We start from the raw sequence: 14,598 nt of genomic DNA, 5'->3' as shown, positions 1-14,598 counted from the left end.
TATGGTTTTGGAGGAATAATTTCATGTTTTTAAATTCACTGCACATCTTCAGAGAGAAGAAACGGTAGTGACAGAACATGTTTGTGTTTTCAGTCTTCTGTCACATGAAGGTAAAAGCTGTCTGTGTTGATTCATGCAGACGTGACTCACTGACATTTTGTTAGACCAGTCATGCATCTCAAAATATTCCCACCAGGCTTCACGGAAACTGAACCGATGACGGGACTTTGGGACGTCTTTCAAACACTCCCGTGTCAGTTGTTATCATGGTTACCTGCGTCAGGAGGGCCCGGTCGCCCGGCTGCCACCGCCTCCTCCTCCATCATCCAGGCTTTCAGACACCTCTCTCTGAGCTGCTGCATCTTCTGTGCTCGGAGAATGTTGCGACACTTGAACTCCAGGTGGCGCAGCTCCTCCTCGATCAGCGCCATCTCGTGCTCGCTTAAAGCTGCGCCGCAGTTCACGTCCACCGATGAAGAAGAACCAGGAGCTTCCTCCTCTCCTTCCTTCTCTGCCTCTTTTCTCTCCTCCTGGTCTTCCAGCTCCGCTTCAGTGTCGTCGCGTTCGGTCGTCGCTGCTTCTCGTTGCTGTTTTTCGTTACGTCTCTCGTACTGGCACTTGATCTCCAGCAGCTCCTGGTATCGCTGGCACTCCTCCTCCGTCAGACCCGGCATCATCATCATCAGAGGGGGCTGGTGGTGGTGGTGGTGGTGGTAATGCTGCAGGTCAGAGGTCAGGCGTTAGCAGCTGGACACCAACATGAGGCCATGGAGGTCTTTCATAGCTTCAGTTATCATAACAAGTTAGCTTTAGGATTAGTTTTTGTACTGTAGAACAGCGCTGATGAAATCCAGCTGTGTTTGACATAAGAAAGTATTTAAGACCAGAATTACAGCTGATCAGCAGTTTTGTGGAAAATAATCAAATCTTTTCTTCCTATTTGCCTCTGAGCTGACATTACTAATTACTTTCATGACCAGTCTCCTGATAACATTTCTGGGGTATAAATGGCAAATACAAGTAAGCAGAGCAAACCATTGCCTAGTTACAGTTACCGGTTTCAGCTAAAAGCTCTGTAGGTACATTTTTTTAGCCACATTAGCAGCTTTTAGCTTTAGGGACGGCAGTGCTGGTCGATTGTCATTACATTTGGTTCAGACGTTCATACTCCTCTCATGGTGGTTAATAACAACATCGCTGAAGAGCACCATTATCAGGGTGAAACTTGTGTGCAGCTAATGTTAGCATGCTAAGCTAAACACCATACATTAGCACTTAACAGTTTTAAAGTGGCACTGCAGCAGGATCGTTGTCTTGTTTCGTAACTGAGTCTGAATCTCTTTTTTTAAAAAAGACCAGCGCTGTTAAAGAAAAGCGACCAAACATCAGTTATCCTGAACGCTGGATGAACGCGATGCTCATCCTGTCAGCGGGTTCAATGTTTCATCTCTTTTTCTGTAGCAGCACTAAAGGCAGTGAAGTCCTGGTCGCAGCTCTTGTTGCTATGAGACGACTCGCAGTCAGACTGAAGTGCAGCACTCTGGGTAATGGCTTAAAGGGTTTTCTCCGTGCTGAAGCTCATACAGTACATCTGAGTCACCAGGGTCATATTAGTTGGTGAAAGACTCCAACTACAGTATATTCTGTGTTTCGTTCCTGTCAACAAATCCCATGAAAAGCCCAAAACCAACAATGTGTTAGTGCATCTCTGAGTGCTTCCTGAGTCCCTGTTTGAGCCCCAAATCCATTGGTTCCCTCTGAACCAACGGGACACACACTCACTACCCACTATCGGTTCAGTCTTTTAATGGGATTTGATGAAAATCAGTAAAATAAAGAAAGTGACAGACGTCACAGGAGCTCAGTTTAATACAGCACCTTGTGGTGGTGATGGTGGTGAGGACTGTACGCTGCTCCTCCAGCTGTCCAGTCCATGCAGGGGAGGGAGTCGGAGCTGAGCTGGAGGTCTCGCAGGTGGAGGAAAGGAGGGGTGGTGTCTCCTCGGCCGTGCCCGGGGCTGGGGCCGAGGCCGGGGCTTGGTCTGGGACTGGGCCTGGGTGCAGGAAACAGGCGTTTAGAGAGTGTTAGATATTAATCTGAGAGTTCTTCCCACTGTCTGTTCTTCTAACTGTCCTCATGGCTGAAGGCATTTTAAAAATGTCAGGAAATTGACCTGCTTTCATGACGAAAAGAGTCAAAATAGACACGACCCTCTTGGGTTTGACCTCTGCCCCTGTCCTACCTGGGGCTGGGTCCTGGTCTGAACTTCCTGGTGCTGCCTGGTGTGTTGGTGGTGTTGGTGTTACAGGCGCTGGTCTGATCACCCAGCAGGTCGTGTTCGGACGACTCCTCGTAGCGGGTGCTGTCGTCGGTCCGGCCCACTCCGCTGTCCAGCTCCTGGCTGTTGGACAGCAGAGGAGCCAGGCTCAGCAGGGGAGGGAGGGGTACGGGCGGCTCTCTGTCCTCCTTCTCTCCTCTCTCTCCTTCCTCCCCATCCTCATCCTCTTCCTCCTCCACATCCACATCACCCCCTTCACCTTCTCCACCTCCTCCTCCTCCTCCCGGGCAGGCCAGGCCACCGCCTCCTCCTGCTCCTGCTCCCCCCCGGCAGAGGCGATAGTATCCAGAGAGGTGAGAGGAGGTGAGGGAGCAGGAGGAGGCTCGAGGGTTTGGGTGGAAGCCTCCTCCTTCCAGAGTCAGCTCCATGTCCTCCTCTGGATCAGCGGGGTTTTCATTCTGGAGGGACAAAGAAAATTAATTAATTATTTATATCAATATTAATATTGATCCTCTTTAGCATATTAGCATGCTACTTTAGCAGAGCAGCTGATGCTAATGAGAATCCGATCATTAGAATCTTGTCATGAAGTTTTGATCTGCTGGTGGTGAAAGCTGGAGAATCAGCAGACTCGTTAGGATTCATCCTCTGAGGACCACGATCGCCTGTAATCCAGTCATTGATTCATATATTTCACTGTGAACGACAGTGCTGGCTGATTCAGCTCTCCAGGTTGGCAACCCCCTGGGGTTTGGGGCTATTGCACATGCTCAGTTGAGTCCATGGTTGTTATATAGCTGAGGTTGTACGTGGGGAAATCCCTTGAGTCCCCAGTGAGTCACGTGACGTCCACCCTGCAGCCTGGTGCTGTTCCTGGACTTTGATTCCTCAAGCAACGCCAGTATCACGGACACTGCCGAGACACACCATCGCTCCATGTTAGATATCAGATTGGTGCCGTGTGAGGGGGCGTTTGATTGGAGGGGAGACACAGACGCAATCCAAGAGCCCAACTGGAGCAGTCACAGATCACTGAGCGCAGACATTTAAAAGTTAAATTTCCCTAAAACTGCAGGAAGATAAATCTCCAGCACTCCAGTCCTCTTTTCAGGTTCAGACATCGAGTTAGAATAAGTCTGGTGATATTCTGTAGTTTCAGTTTTTATAGTCAGTCTCATGAAGTGTGTGAATCACAGCCCGATTCATCCTCTTCCTCTGAGTCCGTTCTTGTCCAAAAACTACTCGAAACACATCAGTGAGCCGCGCTGTTGCACTGGTTGACATGTTCCTTCATCGTGAACACACACACACTCGCTCAGTCCCACACACACCGTCCTGCTGCCACAAACACTCACTACAGCACCAAATGTGGATTCATCCACCGCTGAAAATAGTCCCCGGGTAAAGCACCGCTTCCTCCTGCTTGAGTAAAGTTCCCTAAAAGCTTCAGTGACCAGCTGCTTTTAGACGATAAACTATGTATTCGTGGCAGTTTTTTGTAAAGATTTTCTGTTTTCAGAAGAAACGAGGCCTTTTAATGGATTGTGTGCATTTATTAGTGGTCTTAGTGTGTGTGTGTGTGTGTGTGTGTGTGTGTGTGTGTGTGTGTGTGTGACCTTGATGGAAGAAACTAGGTCACATGGGATAAATATTCTCCTCCGTCTCCTCTCTCCATCCATCATCCCTGCATCATTTCATCAACCTCTGATAGCCGTGCCTCTCCCCTCCTTCAGCTGTAAAATACATTCTGCTTTTCTGCCACCAGAAATATTTTTACTTACTTTACAAAATATGCAAAAGTGTGTGTGTTTTTTTTGTTTTTTTTTGCATTTAGCTTCCTGAATGCACTTTGATTCTCCTGGAAAATTCATTTTTACAGTGGTTTCAACTGCATCACTGCCTCTAGGAAAAGGCTTTAAAATGGATCTCGAGTGAAGAATTTTTGTTTTTGTTTTCATTATTTTTCTCAGACTTAAAGCCCTTCTAGCGCCCCCGAGAGGCTCCAGTGTTCATTACACTCCACACACCTACATGTGTACAGAGGCTGATAACGTAAAGTCCTAAAGGCTCATTAAGGTTGAAATGGTTCAGCAGCTGTCCAGAGGTCTTAATCTGAGGTTAGACAGACAGACGTGTGGACGCACGTCACCGTAGTCTGTCCTGTTGTTGAAAGAGCAACAGTAGACACCATTCAATGAACATAAAAACACATTTAGAGAGCATTACTGTTGGCATTTCTGCTTTCTCTCTTTCATCACAGCTGCTCCCCGTCGCTCCTGAATCTGTTATAAAACATCCGTCATGTCTGTACGACGACATGTGACTGGCTGAAGTGTCACAGTGTCTAAATACTGACTGAATGAGTGACGGCTCATTTATTTAGCTATGTGTGAGTGTACACACACACACACACACACACACACACACACACACACACACACACACACTGTGCGTGTTCATCAGTGAATATGTATGCGTGTGTTTTTAACTGACATGTATGAATATGCCGTCTTGCAGTTTGTCCTCCGTCAGCAGATGTGGACACACACGCTGGGACCTGCTGTCATACTGAAGACATTTATCATGCCGTGTGTGTGTGTGTGTGTGTGTGTGTGTGTGTGTGTGAGTGTGTGTGTGTCTGTGTGTGTGTGTCTGTGTGTGTGTGCGCAGCCTCCTGAATTTCATGGTTGCACAGGTTGTGCCTTGCTTGTAAAAACATACAGAATACATTATTTTTGTTTTATTCTTATTTAGTAATTATGATAGAAATAAACGGTATCGTGCTACATCATGTTGGGCCGTGTTTAGAAACGTACTTGTCATTTTACGTGCTGTGTTTTAATATATACACACATCGTACTGTAACGCTCAGGGCAGTGCTTACACTGACTGCAGAGGGTAGCAGGCCTTTAATTGAGACAGGCTGTTATTTCAGAGATATTTCTAAATCTGCTGTTCTGGATGTTTGCTCATCCATGTACCCGCTGCATGGTTTTATTATGTTCTTATTGTAAATAATGTTTTGGACATGCAGGTTGTTGTTACAGCCTTTATTTATGATCAGCCTTGATTTAAGTCTTTCAATCCTGGTTTTTATTGAAGAATTGATCTGATGAAAAACTGATGGAGCTACTTTGCTGGTTATTGAACCTAATAATTAAGTTTGTCTGAGGGTTTTACTGGATGGTGTCTTTACTTAAAGCATGACCAGAATTTTACTTTTGGCAGTAAACATGCTCTCTCTCCACACCTGGTCCAGACCTCAGATCTGAACCATCATCATCAGGCTCTTGATCGGATGAATTAGGGGTCGGTGCTCCTGAGTTTGCTGAGAACAGTTAAACATCAACCACTAGAACTATTCTGAAATCTCTTAATCTTTTCATGCACATGTAGACGATTAACACATTTTAAACTATGCATTGCACCTCAGTCCCAAAACTGTCCCAAGTTCCAAAGATAGTAGCAAAGACATAACTTCAGTGACTTCAGTGCTGATGGATCTGGACTCTTTTCCACTTTTGCACCCAAAATACAAGTGAAGCCACTTTCCTCATCTGGACTGAAAACTGAGCCTCGAGCGAGTCACGGTTTGGCCTGATGGCGGCATTTAAAGAAATATCACAAGGTCACCAAAGTCAACGCTCAGAGTTTGAATGTATTCAGAAAATGATGTGTTTAAAACCGTCGGGGTCAGAAGATCCACTGATTGGAAAATGTGAAGTTTGGGCGGATGGTAGTGCTGGCGGGGGGGTCAATCAATATCTGAAGGAGGGAAACTCATTTCCTGCCAAACGAGATGTTAGTTTTCCATGTAGAATGAATGTTAGTCACAACTGAAGGACGAGGAGCAGGAGGAGGTGAAGACGTGACGACCGGCTGGAGGACACCAGGACTGACTGTGACCACGCTGTGAACCAAACTCTGGCTTTCATGACTCTTTCTCATCGTGTCGGCCAGCAGCAGCAGCAGCGACACAAGAAGAAGAAAGTAGGTTAGTGAACTGAGCCGCAGGCGAGGATGATGAAACAGGAGAGACACCGTTAGACCGGGAGTCATGATGATGATGATGACTAATACTGGAGCCCAAAATGGAGAAAACTGCTCACAGGAAGGGACTCACTCAGTAAAACTAGCGGCAAAGTGATGTGAAACTATTTAATCAATTTATCCCAAATTTATTTAGCAAATATTACAAATGTTGGTTAACTATAAGGATTTGATGCTTTGCTTTGTTTTACGTCGTCATAACTTGAATATGTTTTGTTTCTTGGGCTCTGTGAACCAAACTAGCGCTAAGCTAACAGCTTTGCGGCTCAGCGGCGCTTTGAGAGAACCGTCAACATCTGTTCTGTGTCAAACTGAAAAGTCAGGTGATCAAAGGGATTCCGATCATCCTCCGGACGCCATGAATGTCTGCACCAAATTTCATTTCAACCAATACTTGTCAAGATATTTTAATGAACACTCAAAATGTCGACCTCATGGTGGCGCCAGAGGAAAGTCCTCAGCGGACAGACAGACCTGGCAGTCCGTCCAATAGCAGTTGAGATATTTCAGTCTGTGCCGAAGCGGTGGACCAATCGACCGCCACGGAGCCGTGCTGCCACCAACAGAGCTGTGACGAGCGTCTGCGAAGTTCAATAAGCTTAAACACCTTCGTTTAAAACGTTACATAAGAAAACATAACGACTGGCAACAAAATATACTTTGAGTATTGAAAGTTAAAGTACTCATTATGCTGACTCGCCCTTTTCAGAATATCATCACTGGATTGTGATTAGTGACGCTTCAGTCTTTAAACTCTTTAATGTTGCAGCTGCTTAAGGTGGAGCGACTTAAGGTGGAATGACTTTATATACATCTTGGTAATTTCATCTATAATAGTAATAATCCATAACGTATTGTTGTTTCATATTTCCTATCAATAATCTGAATCAGCAAAGTTACCAGTATGTATGTAGTGGAGTAAAAGTACAATATTAGCCTAGTAGTCAAATAAAGGTATAAAGTAGCATCAAGTACCTCAACATATTGACTCTGCCAGGGTTGTTGGTTTGATTCCACTGAGTGACACATTCTCATCATCATGTGACATAATGAGATTAATTAGCAAACAGCCAACGCTGACGGCGAAGGCCACTTAAAGCTTGTAGTCGACGTTCATCACGCAGTACTTTCAGTACACAGTCTGTGTACTGTGCACACCCTGAGCGGTTTGACCGTGTTGTGTCATGTGACGTCACCTCCGTGTCCGGCCGCGCCAGCAGCAGCGAGAAGTTGATGCTGTCCTCTCGGGTCAAGATGGCCACCGCTTCCTCTCTGTTCTGAATGTCCACTCCATTGATCTAGAGGGGACGAGGGGACGTGAAGACACCAGTTAGTTTACGGTAAACTCAGACGCCCCTGACCCTGAATAAGAAGTCCATCATGTTCTCTGTCAGCATCTCACTGTCAGGATTTTCTCCTTTTCTTTCTTATTTGGGATGTAAATAAATAATTTGCAAGTTCACGAAACCAAGAACTGTACTTAAGTATACTTTGACGTACTTCTACTTTACTTTATAAAACACAGAATACTTTGATCTGCACCACATTTATCTGACGGCTGTTACTGGTTGCTTTGAAGGATAAACATTCAATACATGCTCAGTTATAAAATATGATATATTATAGATTAATTATCGGTTAATTATTATTGATTAAAATAACTAACATTATTTAAAAATGCTTAATTTTTACAAATATGAATTTTACAGCATAAAATGCTGCTTGTACACTAATACACTTGTTAGAATAATACTCCTGTTCTTCTTAATTAATATTTTTAATGCAGAACTTTTACTTGCAGTGGAGTACTTTTACTCTGTGGTACTGCTACTTTAAGTAAAATACCTGAATACCTTTCCAGCAGCAGCAGTGATGTAAAGTACTGTGTTATTTGCAGTACTACAAACGGCAGCATGGTCCTTTAATTTCACCGCAGTGAAAAGTGACATTTAGAGTAAACTGAAGTATTTTTGGGATGAAACTGATGAAAAGTGATCGTCTTCAGCGGCTCAGGATGAAACTCTAAAATCAGGTTATTGACACGCCGTGTCGCAGGTGTACACCATGTCATCGGCTGCGCTGTGTGTGAGACGCCACATCTGTCCAAACGGCATTCATCTCTGTGGTGACGGCTGCCATGGGAACCGGTGATGACATCATTCACCTGCTGCCCGGTAACCATGGCGATGCCAGGTGCCACCGGCGGTCTATTCTTATCACTTTCCAGAGTTCCCTGTTCCCTAACTCTGTTTGAGGGTCGGCGGTCGGAGGATAACAAGTGAAGAAATGTCAGCAAGATGATTTTGTTCACGCTCGTCCTTCATCGTCAGTCTCTCTGAGGAAGAGCAGTGAACACAGGTGAGGAAGCAGCCGCAGCGCTGAAGCACAAACATCCTTTTAACAGGATAGAAAAGAGGCCAAACTCCGAATTAAACCCTGCTGACGGCTCCTCTCTCAAACATGGACGATCACACTGATCCACGGCACTTTGATTTCATATTAGAAGACAAAGTCAAACCTTCAGATCCATCAAATAATAAACTTTAAGTCATTGATCTTCCTTCACGATGTGTTGGAATGGAACACTATTGATCACCAGCACTTACAGTGGTTCTAATGATGATTAAAAAATCCATAAAAATAAATGTTTGTACAGTCACGTCCTTGTAAAATACTTGCTTCAGCAGCGAGTTTATCTTATCTTACTGTCACCTGTGAAGTGACGTGTGCAGACCGACAGGTGTCTGAAGATCAATCAGTGGCATTTTACGAAGAGCAGCAGGCGACCGCAGTGAGATTTGTTAGAAAAAGAGTCAAAACCAGAGTCAAACTCCCCAGTACAGGATCGTCAGGGTGGTTGTTGGTCTCGTCCACACAAATCACATTCTGAGCACTGTGTGAACATCCCAAACAGATGTAAACAGGTGAAGCATCACCTGACTGAAGATCAGAGACTGAACCTCAAAGCTGTTTTACTGCATTTCCTTCAGGCTCCACTTAGTTTCTATCATAAAGGCTGATGCTTTTATTTTGAAATTTTAGAAATTTCTTCTGAACAAAGGAGGATGTCAAACATTTTGTTTTTTAGCACCTCGCTCAAAGAACACAAAGTCTGTGAGTCTTTCGTGAGCAGCTGATATTAAGGAGAGTCTGAAGAAATGCTGCTGCAGTGTTAAAGTGTGTTTTGCAGTAACTGCAGTACATTACAGTACTGCAGTACATCAGCCGAAGCACGTTTGAAGGAAGTCGATTAAAGCTGAGTGAGTCTGCACTCTGCTGACAGGGTGAAAGAAATCTTTAAGATAAATAAGCTCACCTCACCTGTCAGACGCTGTCATAAAGGTAAACAGTCGGACTTCATGACTGTGTAAACAGTAAATTGTAGGTTTTAGTACACTGTGGCTCGTATGTAAAGCCCTCGTGGTCGAGTAGAAGAGACTGCAGAGCTGCTGTGCACATGATAAGAGAGCATAAGGCTGTAACGTATGGAAAGGTGTGACTGACGGGGGCTTACGGTGGTCTCCGTCTGACAAACAGAGCTGAGCGCTGTGGTGGTAACTCTGGGTGACAATGTGGTTCCCCCCATCTCTCTCTCTCTCTGTCTATTTTTAGGACAGCAGTAACTGGGCTGCTGACTGCTGTCTCTGATTGGACGAGACCATCCCCGGGGTTCCAGGTATAAATTTACATAGTTTGATTTGAGCTATTCTTAACCCTCGTGGAGCTCAGCTAATTCTGCACAGGACAAGTTTGTATTTCCGACCTGCAGTTAGCTGAAGGTCAACACTCAGTATTTATGAGTGCAGAGACGTTTTGTCTTCAGGTGGCGCTGAAGGAAACCTCACGTGGTCGTTAACATCAGACACGGTTTGACCTCTGGGATCAGGAAAAGTCACGTCAGTCGGTGGGTTGATTTTTGATCGTTTTAATGCAAACTGGGAAAAACTCGTGGAGGTCTTATCTCATTTCTCAGCCTGTTGTTGCTACTTCATGTCGTGGAGATGGCTGATGTGTCACCATGTGACCAAAGCTGTTCACATAATACACATAGTAGTACATAGTACACATAGTAGTATGCACATTCAGTGTGTATGTTAATATGACCCGATTAGAACATCCTGCCTGATCAGCTCTGTGCACGTGAGGAGGTCAGCGTCGCAGCCTGATTGAGGTCTTACTCACCTGAGCTGCTCCTCAAACAGTGATGTCCTAGTGCATTTTCACACATGTCGAATAACCTTAATTTTGCACCAAGCTCGTCACCGTGATGTCACGCTGTGGTCTGCCTGCATGATTTTGTTGACTTCCTCAGGTCTTGCATTTTTCCTCAGTATTTATATGATATTATGTCTGTTTTAGCTGCGTTTGTTCGGGAGTCTGAACAGGATGTTTTATTTTGAAAATTTATTGGATTCTCCACAACATTCCTGTGTCTGACGCCCTGTCTAGACTCGACGGATGTTATCTGTGGAGCAGAACGCTTCTGAAACAGAGATGGAACGTGGCCGCTGGCATTTTCGGGTAAATCGGGTTTCTGGTACAGATCAGACAAACTCCATTTTAAACGACGTCAGTGGTTTGAAAAGCAGTCACGTTTTAACTGAAGTGAGCAGGAACGGTGTAACCACAGAGCCCAACTGACCATGACTGACTCTCTGCGTTCTGGCTCTCTCTGCGAGCGTTAGCATCGATCCCTGGTAACGACCGAAGAACCTGAACGAGCGTTTGTGTACCTGAAGTATCCGATCGCCCTCTCTGATGCGTCCGTTCTTGGCTGCGATGCTGTTTGGATTAACCTGAAGTGAGGAAGAGGAAGATAAACAAAGCACTTAAAGAACAGATGGATAAATAAATGACCACATGAGTTAAGAAGCAGGTAAATGAACGATGACTGAATGAATGCATGAGTGTCTCAGTACACGCTGGCTGAACGAGCAGAGAGTCAGTAATTGGTTGAATGAATGATTCAAAGGATAAGATGATGAATAAAGTGATTAATGGATGAATGCAATTAATAAAAGAACAGATGAGAACATATATGGATGAAAGGCTGAATGAAGAGACGAGGGATTGTGGGCTGTGTCGAAGCACCGTGGACAGACGAGTGAATCGATGGAGTCAGATGGAGGTTAAATGAACGAGTGAAAAAACTCTGGACGGAAGAATGAAGGGATGAGGAGTCTGTGGTCACCTCCCCGACGTAAATCCCAAGATCCTCCTCGTCGTCCGTCCTGTAGCAGACTGTCAGTCCCAGCTTCTCCTGCTGGCTGGATTTGTACAGCTCCACCTCCTGCAGGAGCAGAGGAGGGGGGAGAGGTTGGTGGTCTGAGCTGGTTTATGGAGGACAGCTCTGGAGGACACAGCACTTAGACATCAAAGATGGGACAATGAAAGACAAGCTGGGAGTTCAGTTTTCATCACTGTAGAAACCAGCTGATCTGGTTTTATCTGGAGGGCATCAACAGAGGGAGGCAGCGCCGAGGAGGAGGTGATTTAAGGAGGAAATGAAGGATGTAATCCAGAGAAAAGAGGAGGACATTAGGAAGTCATTTAGGGGATATAATGACGGTGGCGACTGGGAAAATAATGAGGGAGGAGAGACATCAGAGGACAGAATGAACATGAATTAGAAATGAAAGAGGAGCAAGTGATTTAGGGAGAACAGGAAGTCTCTTTGTGACACTGAGCCAGAAGGAGTCGGACCGTTTCCACTCTGCCGACTTCTTTAATGACCAAACAGGCGCTCGACTCAGGAAACAGCAGCGAGCGGCGGAGCGGAAACAGAGAAAGTGCCGTTGAGCTAAACACAGGGCTCCATGAAGCGTCTGTGGACTGAACTCAGAGCGTCCTTTCAAAGTAAAAGCCCGTCTGACCATCACTCCTCCAAACCGCTCGTAGAAGTCCGTTTGTTTCAGCGGCGTTTCTGACGGCTGTGCATGAATTTGCAGCACAAGCAGCATTTTTCTAGATTTCCCTTTTCTTTCCTCCGCTGAGCCCTTTTCCTTCCACCAGGCCTCCTTTCCTTCATCGCTCACTCAGCTGTTTGTGCTTCGTCATTTCCTTCCCTCCTCATGTCCTCCCTTCCTTTCTCACTCCTCCATGTTTTTCCTCCTCCCTCTTCCTACCTATAATCCTCCCTTGCTTCCTTTTTTTACCTCCTTCTTCTCTTTCATCCATCATTCCATCCATCCCTCCTCCTCTCCTCTCCTCCCAGTAACAGTAAGTTCATCTTCTAAACTAGAAGCAAATTTCTTACTTTTCTCTTTAAGACTTGAAGCTGAATGTTGGAGCAGGTTTATCAGGTGGTCTAAATACTGCAATACCCATGAGCCTCGGCAGGCGTGCAGGTGTGAACAAACACGGCGTAAAACTTGAGCCAGAACTGGTTAAAGCTGCAGACGGAGAAGAGCTCTGTGATTGGTCGCTCCTCCTGCCCTGTCTGTCATGGTTAACTTCCTCATTTTAACTTCCATAAGCTTTGATTTTTTCACTAAAGAACAGACGTTTTCTAACATCGCGGTTCATCTTTCATGCTCAAGATTTTTTCTCCTGCCACCTGAACTTTTCTCTCTCACTGCACCTCTCTATATGTTCTCTTGTATAGAACTGTACAATTCATGTTGTCTACACCGGTTACGTTCAGTCACATGACTGCTGTTCAGGTGATCAGTACTTACAGCCTGATACACGATCAATGTACAGTAGTTAGAACAAGTCAGAAAATGGATGTGAAGAGAAGCTTTGAGTGTGTTGAGTGTTTGATCAAACTGTAAACACATCTGAACGTCTGAAAGCAGACTGACAGCACGCTTTGAAGCAGCCCGTCGTATCCTGTCAGGCCTCAGATGTACTGAGCTCAATCTTCCTCTCAGTCAGAGCGGCTCATCAATGAACCGCCGGCAGGAAAAAAGGAGTCTTTCCTCGCATTCATCGGGCTGAAAGCCTCGTGTCTTTGTTGGAGCCACAGATGTGCAGGTGGGGATGCCAGCAGTTTCCCTCAGTGAGGTCGACCTTGAGGCTTTGCAGCTCATTACAGGGTTTGAAGCACTTGAAAATGGTTGAATTACTGAATGAGAGACTTTTCATCGAGCTTATGGTAACACAGCAGCGGAGCTCTCACCTCGTACTCCAGGTCATCCTGTCGGTCCACCTCGTGGTTGGAGACGTCGAAGTAATCATCGGGGTCGTTGTACTCAAACACGCAGCTGGAGGGAGCAGAGAAGAAGAGTCAGTCCCCATCATCGCTGACATCATTGATTTTCCACCTCAGTCGTCCAAAAAGACAACAGGTCAGGACATACAACTCATTGATCCCGTACGGCTCCACGAGGTGAGGGAGGGGAGGGGAGGGTGGAGGCGGTGGGGGGGAGGAGGAGCCGCCTCCCCGGCCGTGGTGGTGGTGGTGGTGGTGACCTCTGCTCTTCCCCACCGTCACGATGTTCTGGAAGCTGATGTCCGTCTGCGTGGCGTTGTCCACGCAGTCGGGGATCGCCACCATGGCGAAAGAGTAGATGGAGCTGCTGCCGGTCCCGTTACCGCTGCACACCAACGTACCTGAGAGGTGGAGGAGGGTCAGGACAACCAACCAGAACTGAGCTTAAATTCAGATTAAACACTGATTGTGAGTAAACGAAGGAGAAAAAACAGAAGGTAGAGGATCCAGACGACGTGACCGATGAGCAGAAATGATAAAACGCTGCAGTTACATCAGAGAAAATATTAAAAGTCAAGAAATAACACCAAATTATTTGATGTTCATGAGAGGAAGAAATGAGAGGAAGTGTCAGGAGATACAAAGAGGAGACTAAGATGAAAGAGGCGAGAACACGTGACGAAGAGGAGGGCGACTCGTCAGCTGAAACCAGGAGGGACAAAGAGACACGAGATGAAAATATTAGATCAGATGTAATGAGGCAAGAGCGTGTGAAAGAGGAAGAAAACACGTTTGAATGAGACGTGATGAAGTGAGGCGATGATGAAAAAGAGGATTCCTGTGTGACAGCAGCTCAAAGAGCGCAGAGAAGAAAGAAGAACACCTGTGTGAGGGGAAGCAGGTAAAAGCACCGACTGAGCGACTCACCTTTCCTCTTGTGACTCCTGCGGGTCGAGCCGGGTTGCTGCAAAGCCTCCTGGGAGTTTTGTGATCTGTCAAGCGGGAGCTGAGAAGGCCGCCGTCCTCTGACCTGGACGGGGATTGACAGTCGTTTACAGAACATAAATCACACACAGGCGATGAGAAATCAACGTCTGTTAGCATCCAGCTGATCCAC

At 45.9% G+C, this 14,598-nt stretch overlaps 1 protein-coding gene across 5 annotated transcripts in view; it reads right to left on the bottom strand.

Annotated features, from left to right (window-relative positions):
• LOC143327402 (PDZ domain-containing protein 4-like) overlaps positions 1–14,598 on the bottom strand; it is a 41,586-nt gene that overhangs the window by 5,865 nt on the left and 21,123 nt on the right. For all 5 annotated transcript variants that reach the window (XM_076741703.1, XM_076741707.1, XM_076741705.1 and 2 more), the window contains 9 exons: positions 14,409–14,511; positions 13,630–13,882; positions 13,449–13,533; positions 11,520–11,618; positions 11,062–11,124; positions 7,525–7,626; positions 2,243–2,736; positions 1,879–2,053; positions 275–719 (listed from right to left, as the gene is read on the bottom strand). In XM_076741703.1, the coding sequence (XP_076597818.1) occupies positions 275–719; positions 1,879–2,053; positions 2,243–2,736; positions 7,525–7,626; positions 11,062–11,124; positions 11,520–11,618; positions 13,449–13,533; positions 13,630–13,882; positions 14,409–14,511 (1,819 nt within the window). The remainder of the gene's footprint in view (positions 1–274; positions 720–1,878; positions 2,054–2,242; positions 2,737–7,524; positions 7,627–11,061; positions 11,125–11,519; positions 11,619–13,448; positions 13,534–13,629; positions 13,883–14,408; positions 14,512–14,598) is intronic.

Source organism: Chaetodon auriga, chromosome 10, assembly GCF_051107435.1.
Source record: "Chaetodon auriga isolate fChaAug3 chromosome 10, fChaAug3.hap1, whole genome shotgun sequence".
Lineage (NCBI taxonomy): Eukaryota > Metazoa > Chordata > Actinopteri > Chaetodontiformes > Chaetodontidae > Chaetodon > Chaetodon auriga.
This window is presented reverse-complemented; position numbering and strand designations above follow the sequence as displayed.